Source organism: Solanum tuberosum, unplaced genomic scaffold (assembly GCF_000226075.1).
Source record: "Solanum tuberosum cultivar DM 1-3 516 R44 unplaced genomic scaffold, SolTub_3.0 scf00004, whole genome shotgun sequence".
In the NCBI taxonomy this organism is placed as follows: Eukaryota; Viridiplantae; Streptophyta; class Magnoliopsida; order Solanales; family Solanaceae; genus Solanum; species Solanum tuberosum.
In genome coordinates this window covers 1,063,412-1,086,089 of record NW_006238930.1, presented here as the reverse complement: position 1 = coordinate 1,086,089, position 22,678 = coordinate 1,063,412, and the positions used below count along the sequence as shown (strand labels likewise).

Here is a 22,678-nt window from a genome sequence, read left to right as displayed (position 1 = left end):
TTAATTCCTCATATTCAATATGAAGTATGAATAAATTCTCAAGTTTACTGCAAGTTGTAAATATCTTTTTTGAAGTAATAGATGTGTTTATCAACACTACGATTGAAATAGAAATGCAGTTTCAAATTGAACTTCATTACTCTGGTATGATGATTTTTAAAAAGCACCAAACAAACTAAATAGTTTTGTGTAATATTTTTCTCTTTCAAGTAATAAGTTGAATTGTTGTTCAATACGATCAATTCTTCCTTTAATTTTCCATTTTAATAATTTCTTATGATACATATTTAAATTATGAATTTTAAAATAATATATGTAAAGCAAGAGGCAGGACTGAACTTTCTACACGTTAAAATTAGAATATTTGTTTACTTTTTTCAACTTTTTAAAATTTATTTATTTCTTCAGCAACGATTATTTATTTATTAGAAAATTTAATATCTCAAGTTGATGTTTATTTGATTCCTCAAAAATATAACACTTCCTGGAAGCAAAAAGATAAATTATAAAATTATTAATGTTCGTTACTATGTAATCTTGTATGTAAGATAATATAGTATTTTAATTTTAATGACAAATAGATTTTAAGGGTCTATTTGGAAAGTCACCTGGTAATTGGAATTGGTGTAATTACTAGGGTAGTAATTACCAGCCTAGTAATTACATTGATCTGTTTGATTGCCATAGTGTAATTACACATGTTCTGTTTGGATGCCACAGTGTAATTACACATGTTCTATTTTGGATCCACAATTGCAATCATAAAATTATATTAAATTTTAAAATACAAATTAATTATTTAAAATTTATACTAGACAAATAAGAAACTTTATAAATGACATTAAATTAAATATTTAAGATATATATTCTTTTTTGAAAATATATTAATTAATAAACATATATTCTTTAACCTATATTATTAAAAAGTAATTGATTTATATTTTTTCAAATTAATATATTTCAATTGACTTAACCGTAAAAACTAAAAGTATGAAGTTTCTACAAACATCGTAAAATGCATGTTTGATAAAAAGATTAATATATAAATAAAATGTCATAAATTATTAAATGTTTGACAAAAAGATAATCTATCAAGTTTAATTAAAAAATAACGTGCAATGTGAATTCAATATTACTAAAACAAATGAATCAAAAAATATAACATAAGTTATAAATTCAAAACAAAAAAATTAACATGATACTCTTATAGCAAATTTCAACATAGCATGCATAAATATGATTTTTTTCTTAAAAAAGAAAACGTAAGTCTATAACATTACTTAACAATAAATTATATTTTGATTTAAAAATTAGAATACTAATAAAATTATACTAATGAGAAAATAAGCATGGCATAAAGAAATATATAATATGAAAAAATTGCATAGAATCACGTAAAGTAAGGTTGAGAACAAGAAGAAAATGAAATATAATAATAAAAAATAAAAAATAAACTTTTAATTTTTTTTTAGAATAATAATAATAAAAAAAGAACTTAAAATAATAGAAGTAAAAAATAAAAAATAAAAAATAGAAATAAAAGAAAAAGAAATTAAAAAGTAATCAACTGGTAATTACACAATGTAATTATCAGCAATTCACCGTCTTTGTCTGTGAATTGTAAAGTGTAATTACTCATGCCAATTACACCAATTACCTGCTGATCAAGTAATTACCTGTCCAACCAAACATGACATACAATGTAATTACACCCAATTACACCAAATCCAATTACAAGAATATCTTTCCAAACAGGCCCTAAGTATTATTTTATAAATTTCGTAATATTGAATTTCCTTTACTAGTTTTAAAAATAAATATAAATTAATAACAGTGTTCAAATAAAGTACAATTAAAGAGTCAGCAAATTGTTACTTAAAAAGAAAAGATATTAAAAGTAGTCTGACGATATTGACGACAACGAAGAGAGCACTGGTCTGGGTGGGTCTACAGCTAAAATCCAACCATCAGAGCAAGAAAAACTGCAGTAATGAACGGGCAGTGAAACGCATTGGAGCAAGTTTTTTTTTTTTTTACTACCAAATAAGAAATCAGCATCAGACAGGAAGGGCGATGCAGCAGAAATAAAAACTGGAAAACAATATCAATGACTAAATTTGAAGATGAAGATGGATTATTCACTCGCCGCTGAATTTTCAAGTAGTCGGATTCCGGTACCATCTCTCTTCGGTCAGTCCTTATCATCCTCTATTTCTCTTTGTAACAAATTGGCTAAATTTAGCATGATAACAGTATCTGGATGAACCCTAATTTATACTTTGCATTTCGAATTCACGTACTTGACTCAAATAAGCTTGGGATCGAGGGGTAGTTGGTTGAGTGAAATTTCGAAGTCCTTCAATCTGAATTGGGATCACGCGCAGGTACAAAGTGGACATTTTCTACTGGATATGAAATCTGAAGTTTGCAGTTGCATCAAAGTGGTGTAAGATTGAGAGAACGGAAGTAAAAAGAAATGAAGGCTGGGAGTGCAGCTAAGCTGATTGTTGACGCGTTGCTTCAGAGGTTCCTTCCGCTTGCCAGGCGTCGCATTGAAACCGCTCAAGCTCAGGTACTCTTTAACCAAAAGTTTTCTCTATTTTCATGTGTTGATACCATTTTGGGGATTATTTGTATTTTTGTGATGTACTGTGATTTTGATTCTTAACTTCTTGTCAAGAAAGATATTTGCAAAATGCTTGTCATATTAGTCGGCAGTATAGTTCCTGTAACACTAAGAGAAAGTTCAAGATGGATTTTGGAGTCATATTCTTCCATTCTATGCTGGTTTAGACAAAAGATAAACTTCCCCGAGAGTGATTACTGCAAGCGCGTTAGAATTTGTTTTGAGGAATACCTTTTTATGCTGCCTCTAGCTCTCAAGTGTGGAAAGGAGAATTATGGTATGCTTTTACTAGAGGGGGAGTATATGGAGGAAAATAAACAAAGTGACTAAGTTGATTCAACATCTACTATATATACATAAAAAATATTTTTGACCTTATATATATAGTATTATTTTTTGACGATGAACCCACTTACGGTACCCTGGCTCCGCCCTTGGCTTAAGTTGGTCCTCTAAACCCACAAAGGGAAAATGACAATCATAGTCTACTTAAGATGAGGTGGAGCGGAATATTTTCGTTGTGTTGTTGTTTTTTGCTTAATTTTCTTTTTTAAATTATTATTTTAATTTTTCCTGATAGGTGTTTGTGATTAATTTCCTTTTGACTTGGATTCTTCAACTTTGTCTGAAATTTCTCACTTGACGAAGTACAGGATGGACAGTACCTTCGGCCATCTGATCCAGCCTATGAGCAAGTACTGGATTCATTGGCTATGGTTGCACGCCACACACCTGTTCCTCTCCTGGAGGCCCTTCTAAGATGGAGAGAAAGGTGCACATTCTCAGTTACAATTTATCCTAATCATGGCACATGGTTTTCATTTATGTGTTAAGTCAAAGTGTATTTTTCATCATTCCGCTGCCAATTAATGCAAGTTCATTTTGGTGAAAGAAAATTTGCCCTTCATAGTTCATACAGTTGTGCTAGCAGATCCATTTGGTAAATATATATTGTACAGTTGTTCCCCTTACATGTGCTGTATGAGAATTCACATACATGATAAACCATGGTAAATTATTCACTAGCTTGTTAATTACTCCTCACTTCTCAATATAAACATTTCTTTTTATTTTGGGAAATCTCAAATGTTTGCCATCATTCCAATTCCAATCATAATACTACTATTTTATACAACTTTCACAACTTTCAGCAATTTAAATTCTTTTAGCTATTAACATTTAAGATTTGATATGATCTTTTTTCTTCCGAGCTAGTTTTCAACCATTACAGCAACGACAAAATACCCAGTTTTTCAAGCATTATTTTACTATATTCATCCACTACCACTTATAAAAATGAACTAAATTAACATCTTAAACTGCGTGTCCAGGTAAAATGGGATGGCGGAATAATAGTTATATATAGTTTCATTTCTTTCTAGTTAATCTGGGACTGGATAAGTATGTTACAGTTTTGAAAAAGTAGAACTAGGACAAGGGAAAATAGAGGAGATTAGTTGCCACGCGAGCAATTGCATTTTCTGCTACTGTTCTTGAATATGGACGACCTCTAATAGCTGGGGACTTCACTTACCATTTTTGGCTTGAGGTGACCATGGGGAGATTTTACATGTGATAAGTGTTTTTTTGTTAAATAAAGAAACCTTGCTCTTTCTGAAATTATCACTCTTATAGTCTTCTTTTATGAAGTAGTGTAGTTCATTGATTGAGATCTAGGGGACGCATAGAAAGTACAAATCTATCATGAAAATCGCCATGCCATCAATCTATTTTTATTTCTGATGAAGCTTTGTTAATGAGATGGGATTACACTACAATAATGTGTACACTACAGTAGAGAAATTTTCAATGCTTTGAATCTGATGTACTATGGTTGGTTGCAGCGAATCTCCCAAAGGTGCAAATGATGCATCAACATTTCAGAGAAAGGTTTGTTAATCTACCAACTCTCTTGTCTGTGACTCCTTTTTGAAAAGGAAGTTCATGACTCCTTCCCTCATTCACATCTTTTAGCATGGAAGTTGCTATGAGGTTGTTCCTCTGCACTTCCATTTTCTGGTTATTGAACAAATTGATTGAAAATGACTTATCACGCAATCTATGGAAAAGCAAAAGAATGGAACTATGGGAGTCACTTCTTTTAAATCACACATCTGGTAGGCTGAAATTACAACACAGCTATGCATCTCAAAATATTTCCAGGCAGAATAGCCATCCTCTCACTTTAAGAGAAACTTAACTTTCCAAGTATAGAACCTCATGAGTTTGCTTCCTTTTGGGACTCGATAAAACTGGAGAACCTCATACAGTTGACCTTATATGTACACACACACACACACACAAACAAACATATACATATATATATATAAAGAGAGAACCTCATGCAGTTGGCTGCCGGAAGTTGGAAGAAACCAGAAAGGAAGAGATTGTTTTTATAATATAAGAAAATAAACCCAAAACTGTTCTAACTGAAGTATTAAAAGAAGTAGCCATTATTACCTCAACTGGCAGAGTAATGAGCATGAAGGCATTACTGATGTACATTTAGGCCACTATTCATTTCGTGCCTAATGATACCAAAGTGGTATTATATCATAGGTACTTTACATGCATATTTTCCTTTTGTGAAGTATCTGATTAAGTTCTGTATGGTTTAGCAACTTAAGTATCTTTGTTTAAGCTCGTGAGGAAGTTCTTCCATGGTTCTTAAATTTCTCAAATCCTTATAAAAAAAGTAAGATCTTCCATGGTTCAGCTTGCAGTGGAGTGCATCTTTTGTTCTGCGTGTATTCGCTTTGTGGAATGTTGTCCACAAGAAGGGCTTACAGGTAGATTTACAGATTCAACAAGTCTACCTTTCTCTACGAAGCTAATCCACTGCTAGTTGAGTTTAATGTGCCTCCTTGAACTGCAGAGAATCTTTGGATTGGGCTTGAGAATTTTGTATTCGATTGGCTAATAAATGCAGACAGGTAGGTTATAAAGCTAGTTCAGAACTTATGGTACTACTCAGTTTCCTGTTTGTTTTTTTCCAGAATAATAGTATAAGTTATTGACAACTGCTTTGGTCCACCTTTTAGTTCATTTATCCTGTTGTGGTTTATCCTTATTTGCTAGAGCCATAATGTAACCTCAGTATGCTTTTCATTCCTCTTCCTGGGTTTTATTTTATGTATTTTATTTAATTATTTTGGTCTTGTCTGCCATAACATATTAAAAGGCCAATATTTTTTTTTCTTTTCAAAACCTTGTTCTTGTACAACATCCAAACAACATGATTTATGTTCTTCTGTATTAGTATTTACCATATAAACAAAATAATTGCTTTGTTTCTTGAGACGGTATGAATGGAAAGCACAGTATTTCTATTGTATTTATTACCTTCCCATCTGTAAAATATAATTTGGTCTTTAATGGACTTCTATAGGATTACAATATGATAGCTAGGACAGATATGCAATCTAAACCTTTTCATATCAGATGTACTGATATTTATCACTCTGACATGAGTGCTTTTATTTTGAACTTACAAGAAAGTTGCTTTTGTTTTGTTTAAATATGTCTTTGTTTCTATGGCTATTTAGACAGCCAAGAGAATTTATCTAATCTCATTTTTTTTTAATCTAATCGACCTTGTCAATCTTAACTCAAATGCTAGAATTATGAAATAACTATTGACTTTGAAGTCCATATGCTGAACCAATTTTATCTGTTGCAGAGTTGTTAGCCAGGTTGAGTATCCTTCGTTGGTTGATTTGCGGGGGCTTCTTCTAGACTTAGTTGCTCAACTCCTTGGTGCTCTATCTCGGATCAGGTAAGTAAAGGGAACCCAATTTTTCGTAGTCCAATGTTCAAACTCAATCTCTTGATCGGTTAATAGTTACTCATACCGAGATTTATTGCTTAATTTGGAAACACTATTCAACAGATCGAACAAAAAGTGGAAAGTAACAGGAAAAATTGAAATCAACTCTGTACTTTACCCTGATGCGTGTTTCACGTGAATATAACAAGTTACTTTCATACAGTTGTGATAAATCTTTACCTGTAGACATATTGAATTCACAATCTTTGCAACAAACCATGTTAATCAATGAGGAGGTGACTTTCAGCCTCATGGTTAGTTTATGTGAGTGTTAATGTTTTCCCATTGTCTGTCAACAGATTTAGTTCAGTGACGGAGCGCTTTTTCATGGAACTCAATACCCGTCGTATAGATACTAATGTTGCTCGCAGTGAAGCACTTAGTATTATAAATGGAATGCGCTATCTCAAGCTAGGGGTATGTGTCATGTTTTTCTTGCTGAATAGATATGCATAGAAGCATCATTAAGATATGTTATTTCCAGGTGAAGACAGAGGGTGGACTGAATGCTTCAGCTTCCTTTGTGGCTAAAGCTAACCCTTTGAATCGTGCTCCTCACAAACGAAAAAGCGAACTTCATCATGCCTTATGCAATATGCTATCCAATATCCTAGCACCTCTTGCGGATGGTGTTAAGGGTCAATGGCCTCCTTCAAGCGTAGATCCTGCGCTAACTCTATGGTATGAAGCTGTGGCACGAATAAGGATACAGCTCATGCATTGGATGGATAAGCAGAGCAAACATATCTCTGTAAGCATAGAAATCTTTTATAGACCTTTACTTGTCAATATAATCTCTATTTTGGTCATAAGGATAGTTGAAATTACCTATTTAGTACTCCCTCCGTTTCAATTTTTTGTCTGGTCTTGAAATTTTCGCAGTGTTTAAGAAAGTAAAGAAGGCTTTTGAATTTGTGGTCTTAAACCAAGGATTTGTAGAATATACCAAAATATCCTTTAATCTTGTGGAATGTTAGAACTAAAGGATTGCCAAAAAAAAGAGAGGAAAGAAACATTCTTTTTGAAACGAACCAAAAAGGAAAATAAGACCAACAATTTGAAAAGGAGAGAGTAATATGTAAAGAGGAATCTCAAAATTTTAAAGTCTTTGTTTGCCGTCAAACTGTACCTCAAGTTTGTTCTCAAGTGAGATTGTTTCCCCTTCCTGCTTGTTGACCCAGATAGCTTCTTTATCATTCTTTTTCCATAAAGCATACATACATTCTTACATTTCGGTTTTGTGGTCAGACTCGTCATTGATGTTGCTGTCTCTTTCCTCAGATCTTAGTAGATATTTTATATCGTTTGCTCCTAGAATGTCAATTAAGGGGCCTACAAGATACATGTATTAGATCTTCTATTGTAACACTCTGGTATTTTGGCAAGAACAAATTGGAATCCAGGGAATAGCAGGAATTTGCTATACTTGGTTTCCTTCATTCAGCTCAGGGCACTGTATAAGTTATCATCTAGAGGTCAGAGCGTAGTGCTTACCACATTTATATACTAGCCTGGAAAAAGTTCCAATGAATAATAAACACTCAGCTTGTCCTGAGCTTCATGTGGGTTTAGTACGTGAAGAGGCCTTGCTCTCTCAAAATGTGAGAAGGAACACAAGAACATACTGAAGAGTCCTCTCTTAAATGCTAATATTACATTTATTTTTTTGAAATAGAAATGCTAATATTACATTTATAGTCCCTCTTCTTGTAATTATCGTAGTTTCTCTAATTTGTATTTGTTCTGCAACTCTAGGTTGGCTATCCTTTAGTGACACTTCTTCTGTGTCTTGGTGATCCACATGTTTTTCTCAGTAACTTTGGTCCTCACATGGAACAACTGTATAAGCATCTGAAGGTAAGCTGTAATTATAATCTTTATTGCAAAAAAATATAACCTTGTTGTGGCTGCCTTTTTGAAGATTTTTCAGCGCACATATAATATTGATCCTTTTCATAGGACAAGAACCATCGATTCATGGCCTTAGACTGCTTACATCGTGTACTGAGATTCTACTTGAGTGTTCATGGTGATTCCCAGCCTCCAAATCGTGTTTGGGATTACCTAGACAGTGTGACATCACAGCTCCTTACAGTTCTCAGAAAAGGCATGCTTACACAGGATGTACAACATGATAAGCTCGTCGAATTCTGTGTGACTATTGCTGAACATAACATTGATTTCGCTATGAACCATATGATATTGGAGTTGCTGAAGCAAGACAGTCCAAGTGAAGCTAAAGTTATTGGTCTTCGTGCTTTGCTTGCCATTGTCATGTCTCCGACCAGTCAGCATGTTGGCTTGGAAATTCTCCATGGTAATGATAATATACTCGGTTTCATTGGCATTTGTTATTCGTTTGGCCTTGCTTTTCTGAACTCATGACATTCTTTATCGCATATACGACAGTTCGTGGTATTGGCCATTTCATCCCAAAAGTGAAGGCTGCAATTGAGTCAATTTTGAGATCTTGTCATAGGACATATAGCCAGGCTCTTCTTACTTCTTCAAGGACCACTATAGGTAATTATCTACGGTACAAATAGCACTTATACTCTTGAAGATTGATGGGACTTAACTTGCATATCTTTATGATAAGGTCAGCTGACATGTGGAATTTAATTCAAGAATTTTGTACTTTGGCTTGTTTTTTACTGTTACCTCCTTAAGATGCTTTTCTCAATTGTTTTCCCGTTGAAAATGCGTTATTTGTTGGTCAGCTAAAATTAACTGCATACATCAAGAGATGCCCCCATCATGGATGTATATACCTTTTTATCTGTTTCGTGTATTGAGAAAGTATGCCACTTGAAGTATGAATGCCAGAAGTATGTGTGGGTATTGCATCTAATTGCATTAATCTGTCTCAGTAGGTATGTGTGGATGTTCAATTTTCTTATTTCATTTAATAGATTGACATATTAAACTTTGGTTACTCATATCCAAATACACAGCTTTAAAGTCTTCCATTCACCGGTCACTCATTTGTCTCTGCTAATTGCTGCTTGCCCATATACCTGCTTTGTGCCATGTTTATGGTTTACGATGTAAAATCATAACATAACACCAAATCTATTCATCATCCACACTTTTTAGGTTTGATACTCAATAAACTAGCCACGTTTACGTTCCATTCATCCCCTAAGAAATATCTTTTGGTTTGTGAGATTGAACTGCCCCTCTACATTGTGTGAAGTAGTGATTTTATTTACAGAACTCTTTTGTTGTGCCAGATGCTGTAACAAAAGAGAAGTCTCAGGGATATCTATTCCGCTCAGTTCTGAAGTGTATACCATATCTGATTGAAGAAGTTGGCCGAAGTGATAAAATTACTGAGATAATACCTCAACATGGCATCAGTATTGATCCTGGTGTGCGTGAGGAAGCGGTACAGGTACTCAATCGGATCGTGAGGTACCTGCCACATCGTCGCTTTTCAGTTATGAGAGGGATGTCAAACTTCATTCTACGTCTTCCAGATGAGTTCCCCCTTCTCATTCAGACTTCTCTGGGGCGCCTTCTGGAGCTCATGCGTTTTTGGAGAGCTTGTCTAGTTGATGATAAGGTGGAGTACGATGCTTCTGATGCAAAGCGTGTGCAAAGAACAGAGGGATTCAAGAAATCTTCTTTCCATCACTCTCAAGAAACAATTGAATTTCGTGCTTCAGAGATAGATGCAGTTGGTCTTATTTTCCTTAGTTCAGTGGATAGTCAGATCCGACACACAGCACTGGAGTTACTGCGCTGTGTTCGTGCTTTAAGAAATGATACAAGGGAACTCTCATTGCATGAGAGATCAGATCATGTTTTGAAAGATGAAGCTGAACCGATATTCATAATTGATGTTTTAGAAGAGCATGGGGTGGGTAGCATTCTCTTTCCCTTTTAATGCATCTTGACATTCTCTTATTTTTATTAGGAAATTCAAGCGCATATCTAGTAAGGATCTTTGCTTCTGCAGGATGATATTGTTCAGAGTTGTTACTGGGATTCGGGCCGTCCATTTGATCTGAGGCGAGAGTCTGATCCTGTACCCCCTGATGTTACTCTCCAATCTATACTCTTTGAGAGCCCGGATAAGAACAGATGGGCCCGCTGTCTTAGCGAGCTTGTCAAGCATGCATCGGAGCTGTGTCCAAGTTCTGTTCAGGAAGCAAAGTAAGCAAGCTGTGGAAATATAGATATCTGAAACATGCCGAAATGTCCAAGCTTCCTGCTTTAATGTGTCATGTATCTTTCATGAGTACTTTTTGGTATACTTGGGGAAGCCAAAATGACCCTGTTGTGGAATTATTTGTGTGTAATGGTTGTCCACCTATAATTTAGTAAATAGCTTGCAAAAAAACTTAAAGTAGTAAATGTAATTCTTTACTTACCATTACTCACAAGTATTTTTTCCTCCTAGGAAAATATACGAATGCTCATTCCATAAGGTGATAGTTTCTCCTGATATATGTTCAAGCTGTGCATTGCTTGTTGTTTGATGGATTTCAGAATTCTTTCATGAAGCATGTCTTCTATAGGAATGTTTTCTTCATTGTTAAAGCGATTGAATATTTGAAGTTCCATTCCTTAATCATTGATGCAATTCCTTATTTTAAAGTTTTTAAACTTAAGAGTAATTCTATGCAGAAAGTTTGAAGTTTCATATAATGTTGATGCCTCATGCAGATTGGAAGTTATTCAGCGGCTTGCTCATATAACGCCTGCTGAGTTGGGAGGGAAGGCCCATCAGTCACAGGACACTGACAACAAGCTAGATCAATGGCTGATGTATGCTATGTTTGCATGCTCATGTCCATCTGATAGTAGAGAAGGTGGTGGCTCGGCAGCAATAAAAGAACTTTTCCACCTCATCTTCCCGTCCCTAAAGTCTGGCTCTGAAACAAATATAGTGAGTAGATACTACCTGTAATCATTCTGATAGTAGCAGAATGGTTGGACCTATGTTATCATTTTTACTACATTTATTGGTCGGAGTAGCAGTAAGTAAGAGATTTTGTATTGGTGGAAAATCTGAACATGACATGAGTGTGATTTACTTGGGTTCATTTTTCTCTTACCTTTATTTTTCACTGGGGATACTTAAGCATCCAAGCTCCAACTGTATATATGGTTTAAAAATTTGTTAAGCCACTGTCTAAATTATTTTCTGATATGTTAGCCTCTAGTGACTTGCTTAAGAACAAATATTTCATATTCTGGAACTTCAAAGATTGTTAAAACCAAGATTTAATTGGGTAATCACTGGAAGAATTTCTGTAGGATTGATGGGCTAAGAATGCTATATCTTGGGGTTGCTTAAAATTTGACAGTCATACTGATAAACCTCATGTGCACATTAAATGCAGTTCTATCGGTACTTTTTTGAGATACGTATTTTTGGATTTTTTATTCTCCAAAACTTTTGATACTAAATATAAGCATCCAAAAAATTAGGTTGTAATTAAGTTCTTTTTTTTTCAAAAATAAAGTATCTGCATGATTGAAAAAAGTAAAAGGAGCGAAATATAACTCTTCTTTGATTTGGCGTCATGTTGAGTGACTTCTTCTTTCTGCTTGTTTAGCATGCAGCTACAATGGCTCTGGGGCACTCCCATCTTGAAATATGCGAAGTCATGTTTAGTGAGCTTGCATCTTTCATTGACGAGGCCTCTCTGGAGGCAGAAGGGAAACCAAAATGGAAGGTAATTTTTTCAAACTCTTGTCATCGTAGCTTTCCTTTTGCGTTCACTTGCTTTATATGTAATTTCAGTAAAAGAGTGATCTTGCTTTCGTTTTTGTTTTGTTTGGATGGATTGAGCAATTTGATGTTTTGTCCATTTTATATATTTAGTAGCCTAGGAGTTTTTTAATGTGTGCATGTGCTAGTATTGAGAATTATAAAAGTATACTCCTTTTGGTTCTAATACTACAGTAAGAAACCGATCTGGCATTAAGTGTTAGTAGACAAACTTGAAGTAGTCAGCAAGGAGATGAAATTGAGGAACAAAAGAATACCTGAAAAAGAAAACAAAAATAACGACACCTCAATGCTAAGCTAGTTTGGCTCAGCATATTCATTTTGCTCTATTTGAACCCGTTTTATTCAAATATTTGATAATTTGGGTGTTCACTGACTCTAGAGGTTCTCTAATTTATTAAAAATTACTAAGATTATCGACATGTTCTACTGGCATCCATATATCTAAACAGACAAAACGGCTCCCAGTAACATTGGGCATATTGTAAACATACTTCAAGACTAAGCATTACCCCAACTAGTCAGTGTTGCCTACATGAATCTTTCGCTTCTAATTTGTTATTTGTCTTATTTCTTGCCAAATCTGCATAGATTCTGAGAGATTGTAGGTCTTTTGAGACAACTTTCTTCCATGTGATCTTAGGTCTACTTTTTTCCCATTTAATAACTTCAACATTTTGGTTTAACATGTACCAGCTGGATGTCTATGTAGGAAATTTACGAACTGTTTCAAGCAACTTCTCTTGCTTTATCCTCTATGTATGCTACTAGAGGATACAATTAGAAAAGGTCGATTGAGATGGTTTGGTCATATCCCCGCGAACTTCCAAATGCACCTATCTACATGTGTAAAACCATGATGATTGAAAGATAATATTGTTAAGAAACGTCGAGAAAATGTGTTCAATGGGAAAGTCGGAATCTAGAAGAATTTGGAATAAAGCAAGCCAAAATATAAATATGGAGCAAGTTAGACTAAGCAAATATTCCAAAACTGGAGTTCTTTTCCTTGTTGTGGTTTTTCATTTCCCTCCCTCCCTTTGCTTTGTCAGGTTATGAGCTCATGCATACTTGTTAGGTACATAAATGCCAAGCAATAATGTTGTGCTTAAAATAAGCCTTACAAGAATCCAGGTTAAAACTTTTTTGCTTGAACGAATGCTTATAGTTGTAGAGCATATGTTGCTGATGATGTTCTTATATACTAGCATCTTACTCTATTTAAAGAACTTCTAACAATCTTCTACAATTGATGTTAAGAAAGAATGAAATCAGATGTCAAATTCATGTATTGAAAAATATACTGCTCACATCTATTACATGCATAGGATATTTCCTAATTTATGCCAAAGAAAATACAGGTATGGAACTTGCTGAAACTGCAGCTACATAGTCCTTTGAGATCCCCATGCCAAAGTTTGTAAATTGTTGATTGTCTGTGTCATTGTCAGTATAAATTCTGTGCTTTGGTTCTTTTTAGTAGAATTTCAATTGTTTCATTGCAGAGCCAAAGGTCCCGTCGAGAAGAACTTCGTGTTCACATTGCAAATATATACCGTACAGTTTCTGAAAACATCTGGCCTGGAATGCTTAGTAGGAAGCCTGTTTTCCGCCTACATTATTTGAAGTTCATTGAAGAAACAACCAGACAGATATTAACAGCATCTGCCGAGAGTTTCCAGGAGATGCAACCACTCCGTTATGCACTTGCTTCTGTACTGAGATCTCTGGCCCCTGAATTTGTTGAGTCAAAATCAGAGAAATTTGATATTAGAACTAGGAAGCGGCTTTTTGATCTTCTGCTCTCCTGGAGCGATGATGCTGGCAATACATGGAGTCAGGATGGTGTTAATGATTATCGACGTGAAGTTGAGCGTTACAAGTCTACTCAGCACTCTCGATCAAAGGATTCTATAGACAAACTCACATTTGATAAAGAACTGAATGAACAGGTAGAAGCCATCCAATGGGCTTCCATGAATGCAATGGCTTCACTGTTATATGGACCCTGCTTTGATGATAATGCCAGAAAGATGAGTGGCCGTGTAATATCTTGGATAAATAGCCTATTCATTGAGCCTGCACCAAGGGCACCCTTTGGTTATTCACCTGCTGATCCAAGAACTCCATCTTATTCAAAGTACACTGGTGAAAGTGGCAGAGGAACAACTGGTCGTGATAGGCACAGAGGAGGTCATCTTCGAGTTTCACTTGCAAAATTAGCTTTAAGAAATCTTCTTATAACAAACTTGGACCTGTTTCCTGCTTGCATTGACCAGGTGCTGCTTCTTTTTCCTAATGCTTATAGAAAGTTCATGGTGCAATTTACTCGTTTATTGTACACTACATATTTTATTAAAATGTATTCTGTAATCATATTAACCTTCTAAAACATGAATTTTATGTGACTTGTCAATATTGTGGGTGAGGGTGTGTAATATAGTGATTTTATGTGCTGTATAATCCCCATTGACTTCAGGAGGTAAATCATTTAGTAAGTATTTAATCTTTTATGCATTTTTGAATGGAAAGTGAGTTTCCTCTGTTATGCCTTCTGTTTAGTTGGTGCAGTGGTGGTATTCTTATATCATTTTGTTATTTTTCTATCTAGTATCAAAAAATATGTTTGAAAATTCAGATCCTCTGCTTTGATTTTTTTGACATGGAGCAAGTTATCACTTTTCTTGCCCTAGGCAGATGTTTAGCATACATTTTTTATTTTTATACCTTCGAAATACTTACACGTCTTTATTTGGCACAGTGCTACTACTCTGATGCTGCAATTGCAGATGGCTATTTCAGTGTGCTAGCTGAAGTTTATATGCGTCAAGAGATTCCAAAATGTGAAATACAGAGACTCTTAAGTCTGATCCTCTACAAGGTGGTGGATCCTTCCAGACAGATTCGTGATGATGCCCTCCAAATGCTTGAGACGCTTTCTGTCCGTGAATGGGCCGATGATGGGATGGAGGGGTCAGGAAGCTACAGAGCTGCTGTAGTTGGGAACCTTCCAGACTCGTATCAACAGTTCCAATACAAACTCTCTTGCAAACTTGCTAAAGATCATCCTGAACTGAGCCAGTTGCTTTGTGAAGAAATTATGCAGAGACAGCTTGATGCTGTTGATATAATTGCACAGCACCAAGTCCTCACCTGCATGGCTCCATGGATAGAGAATCTCAATTTCTGGAAACTCAAGGATTCTGGCTGGAGTGAGAGATTATTGAAAAGTCTGTATTATGTGACATGGAGACATGGTGATCAGTTTCCTGATGAAATTGAAAAGCTTTGGAGCACAATTGCTAGCAAACCCAGGAACATAAGTCCAGTTTTAGATTTTTTGATTGCAAAAGGGATTGAAGATTGTGATTCAAATGCATCAGCAGAAATAAGTGGTGCATTTGCTACATATTTCTCTGTTGCTAAAAGGGTTGGTTTATACTTGGCTCGCATCTGCCCCCAACGTACTATTGATCACCTCGTTTATCAACTGGCTCAGCGTATGCTTGAAGATAACATAGAGCCTCTGAGACCTAGTGCAAACAGAGGAGACGGTAATGGAAACTTTCTATTGGAGTTCTCGCAAGGGCCGTCTGTGGCTCAAGTTTCATCAATTGTAGACAGCCAACCGCACATGTCACCTTTATTAGTTCGTGGATCTCTTGATGGTCCTCTAAGAAACACAAGTGGGAGCTTGAGCTGGAGAACAGCAGGGGTTGGAGGCAGAAGTGCCTCGGGCCCCTTGAGTCCTATGCCTCCTGAATTGAATATTGTTCCTCTAACTGCTGGTCGGTCCGGCCAACTTCTTCCTTCACTGGTGAACATGTCAGGGCCATTAATGGGAGTACGGAGTTCAACAGGAAGCCTACGAAGTCGTCATGTCTCTCGAGACAGCGGAGATTATCACATTGATACTCCAAATTCCGGGGAAGAAGGGTTGCACTTGGCGGCTGGAACACATGCTGTTAATGCAAAAGAACTTCAATCAGCATTGCAAGGTCATCAACAGCACCTACTCACTCATGCAGACATAGCGTTGATTTTACTTGCTGAAATCGCCTATGAGAATGATGAAGATTTCCGGGAGCATTTACCATTGCTCTTTCATGTCACTTTCGTCTCCATGGATAGTTCAGAGGATATTGTCTTGGAGCATTGTCAGCACCTTCTTGTTAATCTGTTGTATTCCCTTGCTGGGCGTCATTTGGAATTGTATGATGTTGAAAATAGTGATGGAGAGAACAAGCAGCAAGTAGTGAGCTTGATAAAGTATGTTCAATCTAAGCGAGGTAGCATGATGTGGGAGAACGAGGACACTACAGTTGTCAGAACAGAACTGCCAAGTGCAGCACTCTTATCTGCCTTAGTGCAGAGCATGGTGGATGCTATCTTTTTCCAAGGAGATCTCCGGGAAACTTGGGGAGCAGAGGCTCTTAAATGGGCTATGGAATGCACATCAAGACACCTGGCCTGCCGCTCGCACCAGATATACCGTGCGCTGCGGCCTCGTGTAACTAATGATGCTTGTGTATCCTTGCTACGTTGCCTTCACAGATGCTTGAGTAACCCAGTACCACCTGTTCTAGGCTTTGTCATGGAGATCTTGTTGACATTACAGGTGATGGTGGAGAATATGGAGCCAGAAAAGGTGATATTATATCCCCAACTTTTCTGGGGTTGTGTTGCCATGATGCATACAGATTTCGTTCATGTGTATTGTCAGGTGCTGGAACTCGTTTGTCGTGTAATTGATCGCTTGTCATTCCGAGATAGAACTACTGAGAATGTGCTTCTTTCAAGCATGCCCAGAGATGAGCTTGATTCAAATGTTCGTGACAGTTCTGACTTCCAGCGTCTGGAATCACGGAACGCTAGTGAGCCATTACCCTCAAATGCAAAGGTGCCAGTCTTTGAAGGAGTGCAGCCACTGGTTCTTAAAGGCCTTATGTCAACTGTCAGTCATGTTGTCTCTATTGAAGTTCTATCGAGAATCACCGTGCCTTCATGTGATTCAATCTTTGGTGATGCAGAAACACGCCTACTAATGAACATAACAGGCTTACTTCCCTGGCTCTGCTTACAGCTTAACCAGGACGCAGGGGTTGGTCCTGCTTCACCATTCCATCACCAGTATCAAAAGGCTTGCTCTGTTGCAACCAATATAGCTGTCTGGTGTCGAGCAAAATCGATAGATGAATTGGCTACTGTGTTCATGGCTTACTCCCGCGGTGAGATAAAAAATATAGAACACCTTCTAGCTTGTGTTTCACCATTACTGTGCAATGAATGGTTCCCCAAGCACTCGGCTCTAGCATTTGGGCATCTCCTGCGTCTTCTTGAGAAAGGGCCAGTTGAATATCAGCGTGTCATACTTCTCATGCTGAAGGCATTGCTTCAGCATACTCCAATGGATGCTGCTCAAAGTCCACATATGTATGCAATTGTATCTCAGTTGGTAGAGAGCACTTTGTGTTGGGAGGCACTTAGTGTATTGGAAGCCCTCTTGCAGAGCTGTAGCTTACCTGGATCACATCCGCATGAGCCAGGACAGTTTGAGAATGGACTTGCTGGCGCTGAAGAGAAGATTCTTGCGCCTCAGACCTCATTTAAGGCTCGGAGTGGGCCATTGCAGTATGCAATGCTCGGACATGGAGCTGGCTCCACACCAGTAGTCCAACCTAATGCATCTGAATCAGGTTTATCAGCCAAAGAATTTGCGCTTCAAAACACGAGGCTGATGCTAGGTAGAGTGCTTGATAGTTGTGCACTTGGGAGGAGGAGAGATTACAGAAGATTGGTTCCTTTTGTGACTAGTACTGGGAATCCATAGAAGTCATTTTGCACATTATTTTGGTAGCACAAAGTTTGAATATCGACTAGCTGGGTTTTGTAAATAGGTGTAGTGTCCCTATTATTATGTAGAGTTAGTTTAGGCCCTGTATTCAGAATGCACCAATGTATTTTTGTTTCAGAATCTAATCAATCAAAAATAATAGTTCATGCTTCACTTATATTTCTTCAGAAGATAAAATTTGTTATCGACTAGCTGGGTTTTGTAAATAGGTGTAGTGTCCCTATTATTATGTAGAGTTAGTTTAGGCCCTGTATTCAGAATGCACCAATGTATTTTTGTTTCAGAATCTAATCAATCAAAAATAATAGTTCATGCTTCACTTATATTTCTTCAGAAGATAAAATTTGTTATCGACTAGCTGGGTTTTGTAAATAGGTGTAGTGTCCCTATTATTATGTAGAGTTAGTTTAGGCCCTGTATTCAGAATGCACCAATGTATTTTTGTTTCAGAATCTAATCAATCAAAAATAATAGTTCATGCTTCACTTATATTTCTTCAGAAGATAAAATTTGTTATCGACTAGCTGGGTTTTGTAAATAGGTGTAGTGTCCCTATTATTATGTAGAGTTAGTTTAGGCCCTGTATTCAGAATGCACCAATGTATTTTTGTTTCAGAATCTAATCAATCAAAAATAATAGTTCATGCTTCACTTATATTTCTTCAGAAGATAAAATTTGTTATCGACTAGCTGGGTTTTGTAAATAGGTGTAGTGTCCCTATTATTATGTAGAGTTAGTTTAGGCCCTGTATTCAGAATGCACCAATGTATTTTTGTTTCAGAATCTAATCAATCAAAAATAATAGTTCATGCTTCACTTATATTTCTTCAGAAGATAAAATTTGTTTGCTTGATGGAAAAAATACAAGAGAATGAAAACCATCCATGGATGTGTAATTACCATTGCTAAAGAAAGCAATTAATATAACAGAGAATTTTACAGAGTTCCACTCACTCCTTCAACCACAAAACTCTCCTATGAACTGACGGGAAAGAAAACGAAACAATGCAAATAAATGAATTCCAAACACCAGCCAACTAAAAAGGACGTCTGGGACCTGGAGATTCATCAAGGAAAAGAAAAAAGCAGCATGTGAAAAAAACAAACCCAACCAAGGGAAATGAATACACAAGAAATCAACATACAGAGAACTGAAGCCAATCCAAGCTGAACTTGATGTTTATACACCATCATTTCGTATGTAAGACAAAACTCCAGTGGACACTGTACAAAACTGTAGGCTGTAGCCATGTCTTGATGCATGTTGAGCAAAGCTACTCAAATTTTGATATTGAGCAGTATTTATAAAACTTATTAGAATTAGACTCCAGTAGCTTCAAAGAAAAGCAGAACCAGTATTATCCTGCCTTCACCCTAACATCACCATGAGTACAACTGATACTTCCAATTCCTCCTGTCGCACAGTACATGAGAAATCACTCACGCGGTGATGAATTCTTTTTAAACAAGGCATAGGCATCGCTATATATGGCCACCATGTTTGAAAAGACAGCAAGGACAATCATAAAAATACTTAAGATCTTGTCCCTCTTAGTTGCTATGCCATACCGATCCCTGCAACAAAATACAACCAATTCTATAAATGCTCATCTGATTTCGCCATACACCTGGGGGGAAAGGATAGTGGGGTTTGAAAGCAGGGAGAAGGATATATTGCAATTATAGGCTAAAGATATATCTAATCTTCGTAATTCTTAAAATTCACACCTAAATGTTTAAACTTTAAATAATCAATGGCCCAGGACTTGGAACGAACCAGCAAACATAAATTCATTAATCAATCAACATAGAGTCCTGCCTGAACAAAACTTCCAAACTGCAAACAAGGTAAATTTTATCTAATTTTTAGAGATAGTGCTCTTGTACCTACCATAATTCGAATAGGAAAGATGAAAACACAAGTATCAGTTCGAAACTCTTAAGGTATCGAATGATAAAGGTCTTAGAATGACAAAGGTATTACTAGAATACCGTCCAGTGGATCAGCAAAAAAATTTGAGAGGGAAGAGGATTGATTAGGGAAAATCTGGTATCAGTAACAAAAGCAAGTTGTAATCAATTTATAGTCATCCTTTGATTGTATTTAACCATGAGATATCCAAGCACCTCCAACTTAACTAGCATAGAATTCTCAGACGTGATGTCTTTCTACTCCTTTCCAAGAAGAAAAATATTAGCAACCTTTCAACATTGGACAAACAAAATATTCTCTGCCTTTTGAACAACTCCTCTACCATATAGAAGTCAGATAACTGTGTTGTCAGTAGTCTCAATTGTCCAACTTTTTTAAAGGAGAGGTGAACATAAGTAGACATCTCCCAATCCACAAAAAAGTGAACAGAACTCAAACTAAGATGAGGTCAGCTTATTCACTTCCTTGACCGGAGGGCAGAGTAAGTACGCTCGCACCAAATCTTACGAAGGCCACCAAATGCAGGCTGATCAGATGTGCCAACAAAGCTGGTCAGCAATTTCCGTTCACACAAACTTTCATGCATGTAACAACTCAAATAAGTCCTACTACTATCATGTTCCTTTTAAGTTGGCGCAGGTCGGGTAGGGAGGTGGGGGTGGGGGGGTTGGCAGAAAAGATATATATTGCAAGCTATAATCCCAAGTTTTGGATTTGCCAAGCATCAGTCAAGTTACACTTAAAATGAATTGTGCAACAGAAATGTGTTTACCTGAGAGTAACAGCAGCAGGAAATATGAACCCTATGCAAACAGCAGCAGTTGCTCCAGTGAATTGGAAAGCATCCCAGATGCTTGGGATGAAATTCGCCCCCAAAAAGATGATGGCAATGAGGCCACCGCTGATTAAAGCAAACCTCAAATTGTCCAGGGTTAGAGGCCTTGCAGAAGGAAATACAAGGCCATCCAAGTTAAGCCGCAGTGGGTAGAAAACAATGGGAAAGACGAGCATCAGGTGGGCAGCATAGCTGACACGCACAACATCATTAAGAAAGGAGCCAAATGGAATTCCAAGATCAGCATCGAAGTTGGCAAGCACATCATCAAGAGTTGCATCGCCAAATAGGAGAAATCCAAAAATGCTTGTCAGCACATACACACTCGAGCAAAGAGCAAGCGCACTTTGCACCACTGATCTGATCTGCCTGCTTTCTTCAAGTTCATTTTCTATGGAGTGAACTGCATAAGTACACTTGTTTAGTCTAATGTTGTAGCAAGACGGATGTACAGTTAAATTTCCATTTACAACTGCAACATCCAATTTGACAAGAATGCACATCAAGGAAGAAAATTTCACATAGGATATTATATTACGTCAATCATATATACTATATGAAGTAGACTAAACAGTTAAATGAACTACACGGAGGCCAAACTACTTATAAGTAGGATCATCTAAAGATAACAGGAACTCCTGATGGTTTCTCTATCATCCATGGGCAGATCAAATCAAGAGGTGGACTTACAAAAAGAGTAGGAAAAGAAAGTCATAATGCAAGCAGGAATGATCTTGAAATATGATATATTTGAATAACACATTCAGTAATCCTCAATTAATGCACCAAACAACCAGAATTTTTGTATTAATAGTACTTCTAATATAATAAAACTGTTTGCATTAATCTGAGATATATATGGTTGTCATGACTTATATAATAAAAGAATTTATATGATTATATGAAAGACTCCTCCAACTGAGAAATCTGAAAGCATAAGAATACAAAAACTATGGGAAGTATGTACCTAAGATTAATGATTCAAGCATAGCAGAGATGTTTCTACCATTAAATTTGGTCGAAACTATGTATACCTCCCTTTCATAAAATATTTGCAGTAAAACAAAACAGCAATATCCGCATGAAAATATAATTGGGCCATTACCATTATAGTGACAGATGTACGCAGTGACCATTACAGGAACAACTGTGAAGAGCTTGAGGAATGACGTTAGATCATAAAAACTGGGAAGCAATCTGGGATTAAGAATTGATCCATTTATCAGCTTGAATATGGTGATTCCCACAGTTACGACCAGAAATACAATAGCCAGGGCGACTGATAATGTAGATGTATATCTCAATGAATCTGCAAAGCAAATTGAGTAACATTATGCCACCACATTGCACATGTAATACAGAGAAATAGTACTGTTGATGTAAAGTTTATTGTTGCATTGCACAGAATACTTACTCACAGGAAAAAGGATGTAGCTGTTAGAATAGGAATAGGTTTATACATTCCTATTAGAATAGGAATAGGTTTACACAATCCTCTTAGAATATGAATACATTTATACAATCCTATTTAGAATAGGAATAGGAATAGTAAATAGTATCCTACTTGATAAAGGATTGTATTCTAGTGTCTATAAATAGGATCTCAATGCAATAATGTAGACACAACAACACAATTCAATAATATTCTTTTCCTATATTTCTCGCATGGTATCAGAGCCTCTACGATCTTGGTAAACAATCAAAGAGCTTCCGCTGCTGGCGGGCAGCTATTATCCATATATGCCGCCCGTCCGGCCAACGATTATGTTAGCAAAAGTTGGGTCACCGTGTATCATTCTGGTGACTATTTTCTCATGTCTAATTTGTGTAGCACCGTGCCATCATTCCGGTGACTACTTT

General features: G+C 36.4%; 2 protein-coding genes across 6 annotated transcripts in view; one reads left to right on the top strand and one right to left on the bottom strand.

Annotated features, from left to right (window-relative positions):
- Positions 1-1,896: 1,896 nt before the first annotated feature.
- LOC102595359 (protein furry homolog) lies at positions 1,897-18,700 on the top strand. 3 transcript variants are annotated; one of them, XM_006338255.2, is made up of 18 exons: positions 1,897-2,174; positions 2,385-2,572; positions 3,280-3,398; positions 4,471-4,516; positions 5,343-5,415; positions 5,502-5,559; positions 6,306-6,401; positions 6,752-6,869; positions 6,937-7,203; positions 8,208-8,309; positions 8,412-8,769; positions 8,862-8,975; positions 9,686-10,314; positions 10,414-10,610; positions 11,124-11,346; positions 12,020-12,139; positions 13,701-14,474; positions 14,957-18,700. In XM_006338255.2, exons 2-18 carry the CDS (start codon positions 2,477-2,479, stop codon positions 18,023-18,025), a joined length of 6,459 nt encoding a protein of 2,152 aa, XP_006338317.1. In that variant the 5' UTR covers positions 1,897-2,174; positions 2,385-2,476; the 3' UTR covers positions 18,026-18,700. The 3 variants fall into 3 exon arrangements, with proteins under 3 accessions (XP_006338317.1, XP_006338316.1, XP_015162040.1); XM_006338254.2 differs by having other exon boundaries at positions 1,897-2,190; XM_015306554.1 differs by having other exon boundaries at positions 1,897-2,190; positions 2,315-2,572.
- Positions 18,701-18,922: 222 nt separating this feature from the next.
- The window catches only part of LOC102594925 (probable sodium-coupled neutral amino acid transporter 6), a 6,779-nt gene continuing 3,023 nt past the window's right edge, over positions 18,923-22,678 (bottom strand). For 2 of the 3 annotated variants that reach the window (XM_015306561.1, XM_006338253.2), the window contains exons 4-6: positions 21,924-22,127; positions 20,756-21,221; positions 18,938-19,625 (exon numbers count right to left, since the gene is read on the bottom strand). In XM_015306561.1, coding sequence (XP_015162047.1) covers positions 19,487-19,625; positions 20,756-21,221; positions 21,924-22,127 — 809 coding nt within the window. In that variant the 3' untranslated portion in view covers positions 18,938-19,486. Of the gene's footprint in view, positions 19,626-20,755; positions 21,222-21,923; positions 22,128-22,678 lie in introns of all 3 variants that reach the window. The other variant, XR_366538.2, reaches the window with a different exon arrangement.